Genomic DNA, 19,950 nt, shown 5'->3' on the forward strand with positions numbered 1-19,950 from the left:
CTGGATTGGTTGGAACCGTGACTTAATTATCTACAATTTTCCAGTTTTGAGTTTTTTAAAATTTACAAGTTTTGAAGGCCGAAATTAACTCACAAGTTACCGCTATAAACCTGGACGGAAATTAAAATAGGAAAAGTTTTATTTTCTTTGGACACTTAGATATTAGGGTTTTGAAGGGAGGCCATGTAGAACGAATTTTGGGCAGAGAAAACCTTGTATTTTCCTTTCTCTAATGGCAGCCTAAAATCTTTGCTAGGGCTAGGGGTTATGTTTCTTCTATAAAGTATGAATATTCAATGTGATTCTTTCTAAGATTTTATCAACAACATATTTGATTGCTCAATTAGATTTCTTTTGATGTATTAGTTCTTCCATGCTTTCAATAAGTTCAATCATGTTTTCTTATTGTTTAGATGAATTTTTAATAGTTTCAAATAGAAATCAGATTTTAAAGTGAATGGGTTTTTCTGAAAAACTTTTCTGACCGCATTATTAATCGAGGTTATCATGCGTTCTTGAATTATCTCAGTTCAACTGAATCATAAGTTTTTAATTGTATAAGAACAATCAATTATGAAATAGATATTTTCTTAGATCACAAAGAATCTCATATCGATATAGGGAAACATCCTGATGCCCTAGTATTTACATTATTGATTTAAATAAGTTTTTATTATTCTTCTTGTTAACAGCCACCAAGCAAAATTATTTTTCTTCTTCACCCAAATTGTTATTTAATTATATTGTTTTTGAATTTACCCTGCTCCTTGTGGTTCGACCTCAGTACTTCGAGAATTATATTGCTACGATCTCCTGCACTTTGGAGTGAGCAAGCAATTTTAGAGCCGTTGCCAGGGAGCTGTTGCGTGTTCAGAGGCAATTTGTTTTTTTTTTGGAGCAAAGCACAACCGGTGGAAATTCTTCTATTGGTAACTTCGTTCCATTTTTTTCCCTTATTTTGTTTTTATTTTTCTGTTTGTTTTTATTTGATTGTGTATTCATTGTTGTATGAGCATTTGGGTTAGAAACAAGAGAGGCAGATTAGAAATTTTTGAAACTTACTTTGGTAATCTTTTTTACACAACTTCACCTTCACCTTCTTCATCAATCATAGTTGATGAAGCACGTAATAATCATGAGGAGAATAGAAGAACTATGTATGAATTGTTGCATCCCACACAAAATTTTGTTCCTTCATGCATCATGTTTCCACCTAATGCACCACATGTAGAACTGAAACAAGGTTTATTAGCAATACTTCCTAACTTTAGGGGACCAGAAAATGAAAATCCTTATGTCCATGTTAGAGCTTTTGAAGAGGTAATTAGTAGTTTCTATGCACAAAATGTTATTGAGACTGCTAAGTTATGTTTCTTTCCTTTTTCTCTTAAGGATAAGGCAGGAAGTTGGCTTTACACCTTGAAACCTAGGTCTATAGGTAGTTGGGGGGAGATAGCCAAAGAATTTTTTAAGAAACATTTTCCTCCCCACAAAGTCCAGCAAGTAAAAAGAAGGATAGCTAGTTTTGTCCAAGGAGAGAATGAGACCTTATACCAAGTTTGGGAAAGGTACAAAGATCTTTTCAATTTCTGTCCAACTCATGGGTATGAAGATTGGAGGTTGGTTAGCTATTTTTATGAAGAACTTACACCTAGGGACCGACAGTTTGTTCAACTCTCATGCGGAGGGGACTTTTTACAAAAAGAACTCGAAGATGCAATGGATTATCTTGATGAGATAGCTAAAAATTCTAACACATGGACTGGACCTAGCCCTATGGACTCCACTGAAAGGACTAGAACTAACACTACCACTTCTAGTGGAAGTGTTTTCAAGTTAAGGGAGGATGATAACATGAGTGCAAAAATCAGTATGTTAACTAAAGAAATTGAGGCACTCAAAATGAAAGGAAGTAAGAGTGTTAGTGCTACTTTTAAAGAGGACCCTATGGAGGTGTGTAAAATTTATCATGAGATAAACCATGCTACAAATGAATGTGCATCACTTTCATCATTTTTAAATGTGCCAGAAAAACAAGTACATGCATTTAATTCATATTGGCCAAACAATTCTTCATATTCTAACAATTATAATCCAAATATGCGAAACCATCCGTATTTGAGTTATACAAGTGACAATGTGTTGAATCCTCTTGCTCCAAGGAATTTTAATTCACCACATGAATCATCATCATCATCATCATCATCTAGAACTTCCTTGGAGGATGCACTTAGTACTTTCATTCAAAAGCAAAGTGAGCAAAATCAAAAGTTTGAATCCATGCTCACTAGGCTAGATGAAGAAGTAAAAGAGACCAAGAGTCATATAACTAGGCTTACAAATTCATTGAGTGGGATAGAGAGAGGGAAGCTTCCTTCCCAAACTCAACCCAATCCCATCAATCAAAATTTAAAAATTTGCTCTAAGGATAAACATGAGGAAGTAAAAACTGTGACCATTTTGAGGAGTGGTAGAAAGATTGATAAAAGTTCTCCTTTAGTAACTAAGAAATCTAAGGAGATCCCAGTTGAAAAAGAGAAGGATAAAACTGAGTCACTTGGATTTGATGACATTGAACAATGCCCAATCCCTCCACCATTTCCACAAGCCTTAAAATTACCTAGGAAATTGGACACCACATCTGAGATATTAGAGCATTTGCATCAAGTCAAGATAAATTTGCCATTATTGCATGTTATCAAGAAAGTGCTTGCATATGCCAATGTAATTAAGGACTTATGCACCATCAAGAGAAAGCATCATGTGAAGAAGACCGCATTCCTAACAGAACAGGTAAGTGCAGTTATTCAACATAAGACCCCACCAAAGTATAAGGATCCAGGTTGTCCTACGATCTCTTGTATTATTGGAGATTACATCATGGAGCATGCATTGCTAGATCTTGGGGCAGGTGTTAATTTGATCCCTTTTAGTGTATATCAAAAACTTGGACTTGGTGAGTTGAAACCTACTTCAATAACTTTACAGTTGGCTGATCGCTCTGTAAGGGAACCGAGAGGGATTGTTGAGGATGCGTTGGTGAAAATTGAACAATTTTATTATCCTTTTGATTTTATTGTTCTAGATTACCAACCTGTTTTACATCCTAGTGTTCATACCCCTATTATTTTGGGTAGACATTTTCTTGCCACAGCTAATGCTTTAATTAATTGCAGGAATGGAAGAATGCAACTCACTTTTGGTTCCATGACTTTGGAGCTAAACATATTTCATGTGGCTAAACAACCCCATGAGGATGATGACTATGCTTATGTGAACCTCATTGGGGCAGTGGTTCAATAAGAGTTTAATAAGAATTGTTTTTCTGATCCTCTTGAAACTCTTCTTAATAATTCTGTTGGTTCTTATCATTTAGAATGTGATATTAATGTATCTGAAACTTTTTTCTTTGTTGGATTCCTCACAGGTTTTGAAAGAACAACAGATGATGGCAGTTAATGTAGGACGGAAGCCTTGCTTTAAGGAGCTACTAGAGAATGATAAAAAAAGCTTGTGCATTCAAGTGAAGAGGCACCATAGCTGGAGCTTAAGCCGCTGCCCAGTGGTCTTAAATATGCATATTTAGGCCCAGGTAAGTTAAAACCTAGGTGGGATGGCCCTTTCATTGTAAGGGAAGTGTTTAACCATGGAGCTATAGTAGTTGAGGACTCTAGAGATGGTAGGATTTTGAAAATAAATGGACAAATGTTAAAACCATACTTAGGGGGAGTTATACCAGAGGAGGAGACTATGCCACTTGAGATCCCTGCCTATTGGGATGCTACATGAAATCTGAAAGGGCCATATGAAATTGTACCATTTTTTTTCTTTTTCTTTTTGCCTTTTGCCTTTTGTTTTTGTTTTTTTTTTTGTTTTTTTTTTTTTTGTTTTTTTTTTTTTCTTTTGCGAGCTAACATTTGCAGGTGTGAAAGAAATTTAAAAAAAAAAAAAAAAAAATTAAATGCTTAAGGTAACTTCTTCCATTTATACTTGAATTTATTTTGACTTTGATACATTGAGGACAATGCAATATTTTAGTTGGGGGGAGAGGTCTACACATTTTGTTGCACCTTGCATGATTTTTTCTTTTATTTTTTTGTTGCAACTTTTCAATTCTTTGGAAAAAAAAAAAACACCTTGAATTTGAATGCAGAAGACTTATAAGCTTTATTTTTATATCATGTGATGGAATGAATAATGCTGAGTTGGTTATACTATTTGCTATATTAAGACTTTTACATGAAGAGCACAATTAGAAACTTTTGAACACAATAGCCAGGTTAGCGGACGGTTGGATGTTGGATATGCATGGATCATGAACAAGCTAGATATAAGCTGAAACTTAACCCATATAGAGAGTTCTTGAGCCTTACTTTGCTTTGTGAGAGTATATCTTTGTTTGAACTCTTAAATTTCTTTCATATGCTTCAATATTTGTAAAAGGTCTCTATAGTTTTTTGGTTGACTACTGGAAACATTATGGGGTGATATACCATGATCCTACTTATTTTTGTCCTTAGGCATGCTGGTTTATGTGAAATTTTAGGAGATGAGAGCCTAAGACCACCAATTTTTTTGTCACCAGCTAAACAAATATTCAGCCTACCTTTACATTCACCATTGTCACCATCATTTGAGCCATGAGAAATACTTCTACAATACCACAAAACATTTTTATTTATGGGTATTCTCATGGGGGTTTAGGTTTTGAGCAATTGATGTGTTTAGATACCACCATTGTCTCTCTTTTCTTCAAAAAAAAAAAAAGAGAAGACATACATAATCAATCAATAAAGCGTTGGTATCTTACACATCTTTCATGTATTTTAGAAGGGTTGAGTAAAGGTTATTTTGATTCAAGTTGGTTGTTATCGCTATGAGTTGGGTTTGGTTTGAATTTTCTGCATTTGATTCATATACCTCATATTTCAAAGAGAGCAATGGGCCTTCATAAGATTATACTACCACTGAGCTTAAAGTCCTACTTGATCCTAAAGGTGCATGGCTGGTATGTGTTTGGGATAAAAACTAAGGATGAGAATGGTATTAACCTCATGTTTCCAAGAATTTAACATCCTTTCCAAGAGATCTTTTTCCATTGTTTTAGCAGCTGCTTTTGTATACAAATGTGACATTCTTAAAACTTCTTCCCTCCTTTTTGTTCACATGTGATTTGAAGAGAGTAACCATTACTTCTATGTGTGTTCTTTCAAAGTGTTGATGACTTAAGAGAGGTTTTGGAGTAGAGGCTCTAATCTAGATTATTCTTGGTCTATGCATGTTTGGAAAAGCCGGTTTGATTGGATGGGCTATGCACACACACACTCCAAAAGTGAAGCTAGTGAAAACTCTTTAATATGATGAATAATATCCCAACTCAAAAATTGAAAGTTCTTTTGTATGATATAATGATAAAGCAGACTAACATTTGCTGCAGGAATTTTCAGGAAACCTTTGACTTTTGTGGGTCGAGTCACTGCAAACCCTCACGAGAGTAAACTCGTCCACTAGGGTGACCTAGGGGTTCAAAGACTTGCTGCACATGGGAAGTGCAGACGTGTAGCCTACGAAAGTGGCTTGTATTTTAGTTTTTTTTTTTTCACTTTTAGTAGACATGGGTGCTTTGTGGATTGCTAGGAACTAGCAAGATTTAAGTTGGGGGGAGTGATAACGCCTTAAAATGTATACTTGTTATATATTTATGTGAGCGTTATCTCCTTATTACTATGCTTAATTTGTATAATTAAGCCATGATTTGCATTAGTCCCTATTATTTATCTTTACATAATTTCTTGAATAAGATGCCATTCATTGTGTGTAATTTTCTATTTTCAAGAAATCCTGTGGGAAAAGTGAGTTTACAGGAATTTGTGAGAGAATGGAGGCCAAACTAGAATTAAGTGGAGCTAAAGGACCATGCTTAAATGTCTAAGAAGGTGTAGCTGGAGTGCTTGGATCATCTACTCTAATTGGAAGCTTCAAATAAGGAAAGAAACCAAAGAGGCAGAATCAGAAAAGGAAAAATCTGATTTGAGTACTCATCAGTATTTTGGGTGTATCTCACTCATTAAAAATCTAATTGACACAAGGCTGGATGAGTTGGAACCGTGACTTAATTAACTACAACTTTCCAGTTTTGAGTTTTTTGAAATTCACAAGTTTTGAAGGCCTAAATTAACTCACAAGTTACCGTTGTAAACCTGGATGGAAATTAAAATAGGAAAAGTTTTATTTTCTTTGGACACTTAGACATTAGGGTTTTGAAGGGAGGCCGTGTAGAATGAATTTTGGGCAGAGAAAACCTTGTATTTTCCTTTCTCTAATGGCAGCCTAAACTCTTTGCTAGGGCTAGGGGTTATGTTTCTTCTATACGGTATGAATATTCAATGTAATTCTTTTTAAGATTTTATTAACAACATATTTGATTGTTCAATTAGATTTCTTTTGATGTATTAGTTCTTCCATGCTTTCAATAAGTTCAATCATGTTTTTCTTATTGTTTAGATGAATTTCTAATAGTTTCAAATAGAAATCAAATTTTAAAGTGAATGGGTTTTTCTGAAAAAAATTTCTGACCGCATTATTAATTGAGGTTATCATGCGTTCTTGAATTGTCTCAGTTCAACCAAATCATAAGTTTTTAATTGTATAATAACAATCAATTATGAAATAGATATTTTCTTAAATTACAAAGAATCTCATATCGATATAGGGAAACACCCTGATGTCCTAATATTTACATTATTGATAAATCAGTTTTTATTATTATTCTTGTTAACAGCCACCAAGCAAAATTATTTTTCTTCTTCACCCAAATTGTTATTTAATTATGTTGTCTTTGAATTTATCCTGCTCCTTGTGGTTCGACCTCGGTACTCCGAGAATTATATTGCTACGATCTCCTGCACTTGGGAGTAAGCAAGCAATGGTACAGGGGATATAGCTACAATCCCTACTTTACTTAGATGTTACATTTGTTGAATTCTATGCTTTTAGGTCCTGGATGTGTTTAAATTGTAGTGGTATGATACACTTAAACAGTTTCTTATGAAATTTTAGCTTGAAACTGTCCTTTATCAATTGGATCACCATCTCTCATGATCATATATAGGTCTGTTGTAATTCTCATATATGATAAGCACAATGTTGGTACAAAAAATTTCAGCTTTTATTTTCAATGAAAACCTTTCGTTCTTCTATATTTATAATAGTAGATAATTTTGTACATTTGTTAATTACAAGAGTATTCTTTAATTTATTGCATAGTGTGGTGAGAGAATTCTCTCAAAACATGGATGCCAATGCAGATTTGGATCCTATAGTTGGTATGGAATTTGATACATTAGAAGATGCATGGGAATTTTGGGTAAAATACAGAAGGTAAGTGGGCTTTGATGTTAGAAAACATTACATAAATAAAAGTAAGAATGATGGTAAGGTAACATCAAGGGGATTTGTATGTGCAAAGCAGGGCATTCGAGGTAAAGAAAAAGAAGATATGATTTGCACACGTAACCGAGATGATACAGGGACTAATTATCCTGTAAGGTTTTATGTTTCATTAGTGCGAGAAAGTGGAAAGTTTAAAGTGTCTGATTTTGTTGGAGAACATAATCATACTCTTCATTTATCAGAAATAGTTTATATGATGAGATCTCAACGAAAAATTTCAGAAGTTCATGCGGGATTGATTAAGTTAACATCCTCTTCTGGAATCAAGCCCAAAACAGCCCATGAGTTGATAAGTAGAGAGGCTAGTGGGACAACTAATCTTGGATTCACTGAGCTTGATCAGAAAAATTACCTTAGAACAAGGCGGCAAAAAAACTTGGTATATGGTCAAGCTGCATGTTTATTAGGGTACTTTCAGGAACAATTGACTAAAAATTCATTCTTTCAATATGGAGTACAATTAGATAACATTAAGCAGATAACTAACATTTTTTGGGCTGATGCTAGAATGGTTGTTGATTATACTAATTTTGGTGATGTGGTGACATTTGACACTACATATGGTACTAATAAAGAGCTAAGACCATTAGAGGTGTTTACCAGTTTCAATCACCATAGAAGGTTATCGGTTTTTGGGGCTGCTCTATTATATGATGAAACGGCAGAATCATTCAAGTGGCTGTTTGAAATCTTCTTAGTTGCACATGCAGATAAAAGACCTAAAACAATTTTTATGGATCAAGATCCTGCAATGGCAAAGGCATTGAGTGAGGTGATGCCTAACACTTACCATGGATTATGTATTTGGTAAATAATGCAAAATGGGATAAAACATTTGGGGAATTTGATGAAGGATGGTTCTTCTTTTCTTCAAGTTTTTAAAACATGTATGTTTGAGTTTAATGATGAAAATGAATTTGAAAAAACTTGGGAGGACATGATTGGCACATATGCTATACATGATCGTAATTGGTTGGATACTATCTACGAATTGAAAGGAAAATGGGCAAAGTGTTACATGAAGAATGAATTTACATTGAGAATACGAAGTACCCAACTTAGTGAAAGTTTGAATGGAGATTTAAAAGATTACTTGAAATCTGATTTGGATGTGGCTAAATTTTTTGAACATTTTGATCGGGTGATTGAGCAAAAACGAGAAAGAGAGTTACAAGCTGAATTTAATGCTAGGCAAAAGTTTCCTCAGTTGGGCTTGAAAAATTCTCCATCAAGTAGTACAAGTGTACACACCTGTAATATTTCAAATGCTTCATGATCAATATTACCTTGCATCAGCAGCAAGGATAAAAAATCTCCAAGAGGACTTGTTAGTTCATACATACACTATTGAGTTTATGGATAAGCCTGGTGAGTTCATAGTCTCTTATGACCCTGCAGATAAGACAATTTCATGTAGTTGTAGAAAGTTTGAAATTGTTGGGATTTTATGTTGTCATGTTCTGAAAGTCTTTGACTTTCTTGATATAAAGACAATTCCTAATATGTACATTTTGAAAAGATGGACAAGAGAGACAAAAAGTGAATGTATCTTGGACAATAGGAGAACAAATGTGGAAGAAGATGTCAACTTGAGTGTTACACAGCGATATAGAAGATTATATCCCAAGCTGATACGATTAACTTCTTGAGCGGCAGATAATGAAGAGGCATTTGCTTTAATAGAGAAGATGATAGAGGAATATGAAAAGAAGGTTGAAGACATTGCAGCAAAAAATGTCGGTGGTCATCAGTTGCCCCAACAAATGCCACTATGTAGTGGTGCAGAAAATCTTGATCCTAACCAACATTTGGAAGATTTGGTTAAAAAAAAGGTCTTAAGAAAAAAGAAGGTCGCAAGGGTGGAAAACAAAAGAAAAGTTGGGTTAAGAAGCAAACCAAAAAAAAGGGGTAGAGTTGAATTAAATGATGAGGTTAGTCAATAGTTTTCCAAAGTAAATTTTATTTATTTATTTTTATCCCTTATTAAGTTTCCACTGTTTGTAAACTTTTATATTGTTATGGCTAATAATAATATATATATATATATATATATATATATATATATATATATTTTCTCATATAGGAACCTAGTTTTGCTCCTAACATGCAATACAATAATTATGGCTCACATGGAGAACATTATTCGCATCAAGTAAGAGATTTTTTTTATTTGTAGTGGAATAACTTAATAATTTGTGAAGTTGGAAGTTGTACTACACTTGCCTTTTTATTTGTGAATTTATTAATAAGGTTTTCTTTTTTGTGATATAGCGGACTTATCCTATCACTTTTTCCACGCCAATAATGACATCTGAATTAGAACCAATCCATAGTTACCAAACTAGTTTCACGTCATTCTTAAGGGTAAACATACTTGTTTACATGTTTTGCATTTATAAGTAATTAGATGATTTCTTAAACTCTCTCTTATAATCATTGTGGTTACATAGGCACCATTAACTCCATCGTTGTCTCAAGTATCAAATCCTGCAGATGTTAGTTAGGTAAAATGTAAATGTTTTCATACATGAAATTTTGAAAAAACTTACATGTTTACTTGTTTTGCAATTATAAGTAATTATTTCGTAAATTATTTCTCTTATAATCATTATGTTTGCATAAGCACCATTAACTCCATCATTGTCTCAATTAACTTCATCATTGTCTCAAGTATCAAATAATGCAGCTATTTGTCAAGTAAAATGTAAACGTTGCTTTAAGTGACTATCTTCCCTCTTCTTCTTTTCATGAACTTGTTAGATTTGAAGTCTGTTTTTTCTGATTGGTTTGTATTATGAAGTTTTTGTTGAAATGGTTTCTGTTGAAGTGGCCTTATGTGTTTAAGTGGGTCTTGGTTGCCAGTCAAGTAGTTGATGGGTTGGGATATTGTTATGGCTTGGCTATGTGTTGTCTTGATGACTAGTGATTTGGGTTGACTCTTTGATGGTTGATAGTGATGGATGATTTAGGTGTGGCTGGCTATTGATCGTCTCTCGGCTATGCATACCTGGCAATGGGTGATTTAGGTTTTGGCTTGGCCTATGGTGAGTGACTTGCCTTTTGTGTGAGTGGCTTGGCCTATGGTGAATAACTCCATCATTCCTGACTGACCTTTTGTGTGAGTGCCTTGGCCTGTGGTGAGTAACTCCATCATTCATGACCGACCTTTTGTGTGAGTTCCACCTATAAAAATTTGATGAGTGACTTATATTTTTGGTTGAGGCAAGTTTGGTTTTGGTCCCTTAAATTTAAAATATTTAGTTTTAATTCTTTCTCACTAAATGAATATTGGTCAAGCAAAAAATAAATCCATGTGTTTATATCCTCTCTACTTACCAAATGAATAAACTTATTTGTTTATATATATACACAAGGGAATGAAGTTAGATTCAATTATGGACTAACTCCATGTGTTAAAAATACAAATGCTTGCCTGGAAACACAACACTTTTTTGGTATGTAAAAATCTAATAAATAGTAAGTGAAATTATAGTGAAATTTTCTTATGTTTGTTTAAGTTTAAAATGTAACTTGATTTTTTTGACATATTTTCTGGCTAATATTGATTTTGCAGTATGATGGATAACATTTTTTGGACAGTTTGTTTGATAGTATATTGCACAGTGGACAGCATTTTTGGACAACTTTGCCTTGGACAGTTTTTTTGGACAGCAAATCTGACTTATTTAGACAACTAATTGCACATGTAGCAAATTTTTTGGATAATTTTTGTAACTAAAGAAGTCAGTCAAACATGTTAAATATGTTAGATTGTACAAGTGCATGTTTGAGTAACTTCTAGTTAAACATTAATTATATATGCAAGTGATTAATATTTTTAAATGCAATGTCTCTTCATATCCTAACTTTTGTCCCCTAAATTTGTTAGTACATGCTAAAATGAACGAGAGATTTCCAAATTTCATATTAAACTTGGTGCTATTGAGTGTCTAATTCTGTCGTATGTAAAAGAAAAAAAATGAAAGAGATAAAGACAAAGAGGAAAAAGCACAAGAAGAGAATGAAAAAAATTGTGGAGCTTAGCGCATGTTTAGGTGGTCTAAATACTTCTTGGAATTGTGGAGAATGGTTTACCATCCCAACTCCTTGTTAGCTAAATACTTCCCTGAAAATCCTCTCCATGACTGCAAACCTAACGCTCACCAATCTTGGACTTGGAAGAATAGCATTTACAACAATCCATTAATACATCAAGGTAGGTGGATGATAGGAACAGGTTTGAACATTACCTTACCACCCAGCTTGGTTCCCTAGCACTTCTAAATATCAGGGAGTTGTTAGCTCAAATTTGAAAACTGTGGCTGACTTTATTGAATCGTTCACTAATAACTGGAATCCCAGCATTGTTATAAATCTATACCACCCCTCTAGTTTTTAAGGAGGACAAGATGTTTTGGAGACATTCAAGTACTGGTTTGTACCAAATTAAGGTCCATATGGAACAAATGAAAGTAAAATACATGTTTATATCACCTTTGTACAATTGTTTGTCTGTTAATCTAAACTTGACAGAGCAAAAAACTCAGCCAGCTAAGTGTTTTCCCCATACATTAAAAATATGAAAAATAAAAGCAAAAATATGAACAAAGTAATTTGTTCAACTCAGCAGCTCTGGTCACACTCGGTAAGTAACTTGTTCAGCTCAGTAGCTCTGGTCACACTCTTGACAAAAATGACAACCTGATTGAAGTCCAATGCGTCAAGAAGGTCATTCAATTTGCGGTTTTTCTCTGCCTCCTTCAATAAAATGTAGTGTTGCACAAAGAGACAATGAAAATGTACATTAGTTGAATGAGCTAGAGACAGTCAACTGATGAAACAAAAATATTGCAAAAATTTAAAAAAAAAAAAAAAAGCATCGAAGATACCTGTACAAGACCGTGAAGAGTCAACTTGGTCTCATCATCAACATAAATTTCCATTGACTGAAAAAAAAAACGAGTGTCAATATAAAGTGCATCAAAATACCATCTTCTACAACAACCAAAACTCAACAACAATAGATAAACAAATAACTGGCAATCCAAAAAGTCAATCCTTCTGAACTACGATGTATTGATTGAACTTACTCATCTCTCAAATAGTAGAAACGTCCAACTACTACCCAAGAAATAAGAAGTTAAACCAATATCCTCACTAAGGCCCCACAAACACAATCACTCAACCACATATGACCAAAAGGATCAAGAGAAGTGGTTACGCCCAAAGAAAAGTTCAGACTAGAAGTAGGAAAAAATAAAAATATTGCAAGTACTACAACTACAAATTCATTCCCTTGCCAATGACAAGGCAAATTGAAACCTAAGCCACAAAACCGCTAAATTGACACAACCAACAAGGCAATGACATGACATTTATAAATACAAAGAATATCATAACTTTATGATGCCTTATCACACCTCTTGCATAAATTTTTTGCAAACAGGGCAGGTCTCTTTACTGAGAGTTGCTGAAAACATCATAACTTGCTTGTCATGAGGAGTCATCTTGAAGATCTCCTGCACATCTCTCCTCATGTTTGTAAAACATACAAGAACATGGACAACAGAAGGCTTAAAATAAGAAACTTATTATCGCAAACAATGCAATACACTGTAAAGAGAACAAGAGAATTGCAAAGTATCAAATTTCATAACTAATTCACATAAACAAGGGGATAAAAGGCAGAAGAATAAGAATACCATACCCAGTGATTCTAGCATCTTATCACACTCATCAAGAATAAAATGCCTCACATTCTTCAATCCAAGATCTTTATTCCTTGCCAGAGCCAATATTCTTCCAGGTGTTCCAATAACAACCACAATAACAGAATTAACACTTGATTTCAATTCCTAAGCTAAAAACCCAAAAAAAAAAATTTAAATTAAATTCAGCCCCAATGAGAAAAAGAGTTTGACCTTTGAATATTTTCAATATCCATGGTAGTTTTCATCAAGCATAATAAAGCTACGTAAAATCTACACTAAATTCCTCCAGAGTCCTTAAGTTGAGCAGCCATAATCACTATTTTTGGAAGATGTACAATTCTAATATATTGTTTTTGTATCACGTTGGTAAATTTTTAATGCTAGAGAAAGCATTTTTAATTCCACAATCACTATTTTTGTATCAAGCATTTTTAAACAATTGCCAAAAATGCAAGCAATATAAGACTTGATTTCAATTCCGAAGCTAAAAACCCAGAAAACAGAAAACAGAATTAAAAAATAGAGATAAATGAAAAAAAAGTTTATTAAAAAAAAATAGAGATAAAAAAAACCCTACCGAGTGGTGGTCTCTCTCTGAAACAAGCCCAAATCGGGAAGGATAATTTTCATCACAACCACCACCTCCGATGGTGGCTTCTTCTCTCCTTTGACCAAACTCTCTTTCTTTCTCTCTCAATCTCACATCCCTCCATAGATCAAACCTAAAAAAGCATCAAACCCTAACCTGATTCTCTCCAAACCCTAACCCTTACTTTCTCATATCTGGGTCTAAAAAGCATCAATTTCTCACTTAAACACCCGATTCTCTCGAAACCCCAACCCTTACTCTCTCTCTGATCTGGGTCAAAAAGGGTGTGAGTGTTTGGGGGTCGGGATCTCAGATGGAGCCATTTTTTCTTTGTTTTTGGTTGTCCGTTTGAGTCGGGTATGCGTGAAACGATGACAATGGGGTTGAGGGAGAGGCAGGGAGGAAGCGTGGATGTTGAGAGAGTGGTGGAGGCGCACTAGGGGTTGAGAGAGTGGAGCGTTAAGGAGAGTGACGGAGAGAGCTAGGTTGAAGTGAGAGACAGGAGAGAAAGTTTTAGTTTGAAATTCAAAAATGGGAAGCTGAAATGAAATCTTGTCCCAACCCACAGATTGCCAGCGTGTCCTGGTGAGGTGTCAAAATAAGGAGTCGTTGGATTAAATGAATGGCTGGGATTAGTGCAATTGCACACTGTGCAATACCCTAGGTATTGCATGGGATCTCAATCCGATGGTATGAATCTAGCTCTGACTTGACGCGTTATCGATCTGCAGATAATAGCCTTTTGGGAACCAGACTCTTGGTGTTCTAAATCCGCTTACTTTAAAAGTGGTATTGTCCTAACTCCTGGCGTTCTAAGGCCCTGTTTGGTAGGCAAGCTCAAACTCATTTTTTTCATATTTTAAACAACATTACACATATTTGTATACACTTTTTCACCCACGCGTATATCAAAAACACCCAAATAACATTACTCAAACTCCTCTAGCAAATGGGCCCTAAATCCTTTAGCAAATGGGCCCTAAATCCTCAAAAAAGATTCAGGAGGTGTTTGCAAAAGTAGTTTAAGTTATGTTATTTGAGTGTTTTTGATATAGGTGTGAGTGAAAAAGTGTGTAAAAATGTGTATAATATTGTTTAAAATATGTAGTTGTGTGTTTAAACTTACGTGCCAAACAACCCTCAATAACCTCGAAAAGATAAAATAAAATAAAATAAAAACAATTTAGCAATTTATGCTCCACAAAAAAAGTTACTTTATCTATTTTACCTACTCACTTTACAAAATATACTACAGTAGAAAATCTATTTTAACTTTCAACACAATAAAATAATATAAACATCACAATAAAATAATATATCTACTACAATAAAATAATACATCCCACTACAAAAACAAAAAAAAAAACAAAACAAAAAAAACACCACAAACCGATCCACCACCACTACCAACCAACCAAGAACAACTACCCACAACCACCCAACAACAACTAGCAAGCCAAGAACAACCACCCACAACCACTGCCAAAAATCCAAATTAGCCAAAAACCACCACACAAATCACCACCAACACAGCCACACCACCACTGACCCACGAAACTCAGCCTCCATGAAACCCAATCAAACTGCCATCATGAAACCCAGAGAAACCCACAAAATCCAGCCACAGCCACGCCATGAAATCTGCAGCGCTCTTGAGTTCGATGAAGGCGGTGCCGATGGAGCTTGGATCGATAATAAAGCTTAGGTTGGCAATGGAGATTGGATCGATGGTGAGATGGAGGACTGGGCGAGATAGGTCAGCGGCATGGACGGTGACGTGGGAGATGAAGATGAAGATGGACGATGAAGATGAAGATGAGGATCGGCGGTGAAATGGAGGACTAAGAGAGAGGGATCGACGATAAAGATGAAGATCGAGAATAGATCGACGAAGCAGAGAGTAGATGAGAGAGAGAGAAAAAAATGAGAAGAAAGAAGAGAAGCCGGAGAGAAAGAAAAAGAAAAAAAGAGAAAATATTTTTTAAATGAAAGAAGAGAGAGAAATTTAATAAAATAATTTTTTTTTTTTTTTTTTTTTTTACACCTTTAAGCTACGGTGCACATCTATTTTTAGATGTGCACTGAAAGAAAAAAAAATTTTGCTATAACTCCACTGTTGCAGTCATCTTTTTGGTGTTTTTGTGTAGCTAAAATAACTATATAACTATTTAGCTACGCTGCTGCAATCGCTCTTAAAAGTTAAAAATTACTACTACATTACTATTACTAGTTAAGGTAAAACTACGCTGGTTGCATGTACGAATTTGGTCGAGGAAACCTCGATAATTGAGGAAATCTCGGTCATGAAAAATGTGTAGGTAGTAGGTACTCAACGCAACTGGGAGTCTAGGACCTGGAAGCGTGAGTTCAGTCAGACGTCAAAACCTCGAAAAAGGAAATAACAATATCACACGTGTGGGTCATATAGAAAATGTAAGGCCAGAAAAAAAGTGATAGTCAAGAACAACATAGAACACACAGGTAGAGAGAGGGAGAAGAAGAGAAAGAAAAGAATAGAGGACAGAGGAGAGACCTTGTCATCACAGATTTCTAATGTTCTTCAGCTTTTCAGGGTTTTTTTTTTTTTTTTTTTTTTTACATATTGTGATCTTGGATGTATTTTAGTTTTGCATTTAAATTATTTTTCGATGAGTAATGGTATGATTATGAAGTTCATCGATCGTTTGGTCTTTTTGGTGTCCTTTTTGTTTGTGTCTTTCTTCTTTTACACTTTTTTTTTGTTGGGTATGTGTTTGAAAGTGCAAAAATCAGTTGATTGTTCAGAAACATCTATTTTTCAATTTGGATTATTTTCTGATATCATGTCCAACCTTGACCAGAAGTGATGGCCCAATCAAAATCAAAATGCAGAAAACTAATATACGTTGATAGGATCAGTGTTTTACCGGACTCTCTGATCTGCCACATCCTTTCATTCCTCCCAACCAAACATGCAGTTGCCACAACAATCTTGGCAACTAGGTGGAAGCAGCTCTGGACTATGGTCCCCACTCTTGATTTCGGAGACGACGATTTCGTGTTCAGAGTTCTGGCTCTCCGCAAACCATTTCCTGTGAAGAAATTCAGACTTGTGCTCCGTCGTGTTGATGTTAATCAGACCCATGTTCTTACATGGATTTCTTATGCAATCGAGCATGGCGTCCAAGAACTCCACCTCTTGGTTAAAAGGAACAGAACTTGTGAGTTGCCGCGCAGTCTTTTCAGCTGCGAATCGCTCGAGGTATTAGAACTGAAAGGCTTAATTGTTCTTGATTGTCCACCTTCTGTTCATCTTCCGAATCTGAAACACCTTTATCTTAAACAAATCGAGTTCGCAAATGATTACTCCCTCTTAACTGGTTCCCCAAACCTCTTGAGATTGCACGTTTTGAATGAACCTTACGATAATGTCAATCTTGTTTTTAATAACCCAAAATTGGAGTATCTTAAAATCGACAATCTAGTTGAAGATCCTAGATTTGGTAAGCTTCAGATAAATGCGCCGAATCTTAAGTTTCTGATTCTAAACAATCCAAATTTCCATGATTTTTCGGTGGGAAAAGGAACCAATGTAGTTGAAGCGAATGTTAATTTATTTGAACGTTATCAACTTCAACTACATGAGCATGAAAATGACGGTGACTGCATTGTCAAGCTTCTTAAAGCGCTTCCGAACGTTCGAAATTTGACATTGCGTCATAACAAGGTGCTTTCCCTTTGATATTGCTTTCCTCAATTTCATATTCTATTAGATCGAATTTCACCTCAACTCTTTTAGCCTTTTTTTTTTTTGGTAATAATGTTGTTGCAGTCTCTGAGTTTTGCTTCTGCAAATGATATTCCCATTTTTAATAATTTGAGCCATCTGCGACTTGAAGTAAAATGCTGCAAATCTCATCTACTGCCAATTTTGCTTCAAAGTTCTCCCAATCTTGAGAACCTTGTTCTTAGCAAGGTCAGTTTGTTTTTAAAATGATTTAAGCTAATCTTCGCTTAGGCTTCACGTTTTATACACACTGCTGGGTCTATTTTCCTCAGGTGGATACAGGACCACATGAGTCTTATTGGACAGAGCCTGTTAATGTTCCAAAATGTCTAAAATTACACCTTCGAACAATTTCTTTACTACAATTTAAAGGGTTGAAACATGAACTGAAACTCGTAACATATATGTTAGAGAATGCGAAAGTATTGGAAAGAATGGACATTCGTTCTGGCTCATCGAGTTATAAGAAAAATTTTCGAATTCTCAAGAAATTGTTTGAGTTACCAAGGGCTTCCTCAACGTGTGAATTCAAATTCTCAACGGTATTCTATCTCTCCTATGAATTTTATATCGAACTTTACTTTATCATGATTACCTATGTTAAGTTTTAAGATGGTTTTTTTTTCATATGTATTTATACATATAAGAGCATGATTAATTGATTACCTATGTTGATAATTACAGACCTGGTGTTATTTAACTGGTCATCACAAGCTGTTTATTTATGGTTTGGTTGATTTGATGGGATTGCTACACCAATAATTTTAGGAGAAAAAGTGATAGGTACATTCAAGCTATATGGAAAAAGTTTTAGCAAATGTTGTGGTAATAGAAAATCTGATATGACAATGAACAAGTGAAAGTACTTTAATCTTTTAGAGAGTACTTTCTAATGCAAGTAAGAAACTATCCTTTTTTTTAGTACGGATAAAATGGAATTTATTGCGTCTGTATTCTTGGTTTCTACCATCTAGCTAAGATGTCAATGCATTTCTAAGATCCTTTATGTGTGCAACTGTTTAGAACCCACCAAGAAGGCTAGGGAAAACAATTAAACGAAACTGAAAAAACTGAAAAAGTTGATAACTAAGACTTTTAGAAAATCTTTAGATTACCATGACTAAATGATAAGTAGAGTTGCCTGTTCCGAAATAGGAGAAAATATAAAATTTAAAGTTACCAATGTTAGGTTACACTGTCCAAGCAAGGCTAAACAGGTGAATGAGAGTATTGAATTATGAAAATGGTGAGGGGGAGTATGGTATTTTGAAATTGGTGAAGATGATGTTTGTTGTGGACATTGATTTGTTGGCCAAGACGGAGAAGGTGCTTGTAGATGTTCTTAGTTACGTGGATGCTTGGCAACAAACTTGATTAGGCTCTGAGCTTATTTCAAAAGGGCTTCCATGTTTGTTTTGGGAGTGATATATGTTAATAGGAATGATTATTTCAAAAGGAATTGCCAATTGTATTTCAATTTTAGCTAAAACGGTCCCTATGGACTAATACCTTTAAATTATTAGATTTATGACAGTATTTTTCCTCTATGGCTCATGTAGTGGTTTTGTTAGTCTTTATTTGGGTTTTTGACTTCCAAGTCCTAACATAAAAGGTGCATTGGAATGGCGTTTCCTTAGGGCATTTAGATCCTCAATTTTTTGAAGTTGTTTTCATTTCTTATACCTGTTATTACATTCTGTTGGGATCATTTTGCTGGTTTTCTGAAAGAATGTGAGGACCAACTTGCAAAATGATTCCAACCTTTTGGGCTTTCTTGAGATCTCTTTTGTGATGATTATGATCATTGACATTAGCTAACTATCTAGAAAGCTTTTTGTCCCTAAAATATTAAAGTTTTACTGTTTTAATATAGATCAATTAATATATTTTCTAAATAATAGCATTTTTTGATGCTGAAAGTTGAAAGTTAGTAGTTTTATTTGAAATTTCCATGAATAGGTCGGGTTTGAGATATGTTCTTTCAAAGATGAATTTGTTATTAATCAAAGTGATTATTAATGTTCTCACTAAATGCTTTTCTTTGTTGCAACAGGTTGAAAAGTCTGTATAAATTAATGAACCTAAGCTTGTGCATGACAGCTCCAAATTCCATGTTTCTTCCCTACATTTTGCTGTCTTAAAATATTTATGTAGAATTTCCAACATGGTATTGTAATTTTATGCTTGCTTAATTTTGTGTGGTTAAAAACAGTTATGTCGCCTACGTTTTACCTTTCATTTTGACATCTTGGGGTATGTTTATATTTGGGGACGTTTATTTTTGGCGAAAACACTATTTTGGTTCTTACATTTTGGAGTCAAACAATTTAGTCCTTATAGTTTAGTAGCAATTAATTTGGTTTTTGTTATTTTCAGCTTGTAGTTAATTTGGTCCCTAGTGTTAACTCACTAACGGAAAATGCCTACATAGC

General features: G+C 34.5%; 2 protein-coding genes and 1 pseudogene across 2 annotated transcripts; all 3 read left to right on the plus strand.

Annotated features, from left to right (window-relative positions):
- The first annotated feature begins 1,008 nt into the window (after positions 1 to 1,008).
- LOC142634946 (uncharacterized) lies at positions 1,009 to 3,303 on the plus strand. Its single transcript, XM_075809176.1, has one exon. The coding sequence runs from the start codon at positions 1,009 to 1,011 to the stop codon at positions 3,301 to 3,303; it is 2,295 nt and encodes a 764-aa protein (XP_075665291.1).
- A 3,988-nt stretch (positions 3,304 to 7,291) lies between these two features.
- On the plus strand, positions 7,292 to 9,364 carry LOC142634947 (protein FAR1-RELATED SEQUENCE 5-like; annotated as a pseudogene).
- A 7,233-nt stretch (positions 9,365 to 16,597) lies between these two features.
- On the plus strand, positions 16,598 to 19,589 carry LOC142634948 (F-box/FBD/LRR-repeat protein At4g26340-like). Its single transcript, XM_075809177.1, has 4 exons — positions 16,598 to 17,458; positions 17,564 to 17,707; positions 17,791 to 18,060; positions 19,572 to 19,589. Exons 1-4 carry the CDS (start codon positions 16,598 to 16,600, stop codon positions 19,587 to 19,589), a joined length of 1,293 nt encoding a protein of 430 aa, XP_075665292.1.
- The last annotated feature ends 361 nt before the right edge of the window (positions 19,590 to 19,950 follow it).

Source organism: Castanea sativa, chromosome 5, assembly GCF_040712315.1.
Source record: "Castanea sativa cultivar Marrone di Chiusa Pesio chromosome 5, ASM4071231v1".
Taxonomy (NCBI): Eukaryota; Viridiplantae; Streptophyta; class Magnoliopsida; order Fagales; family Fagaceae; genus Castanea; species Castanea sativa.

Coding starts and splice junctions, on each gene's coding strand:
- LOC142634946 (XM_075809176.1), top strand. CDS start 1,009: ATGAGCATTTGGGTTAGAAACAAGAGAGGCAGATTAGAAATTTTTGAA.
- LOC142634948 (XM_075809177.1), top strand. CDS start 16,598: ATGGCCCAATCAAAATCAAAATGCAGAAAACTAATATACGTTGATAGG. Junction 17,459..17,563: donor TGACATTGCGTCATAACAAG/GTGCTTTCCCTT, acceptor ATGTTGTTGCAG/TCTCTGAGTTTTGCTTCTGC. Junction 17,708..17,790: donor AGAACCTTGTTCTTAGCAAG/GTCAGTTTGTTT, acceptor TATTTTCCTCAG/GTGGATACAGGACCACATGA.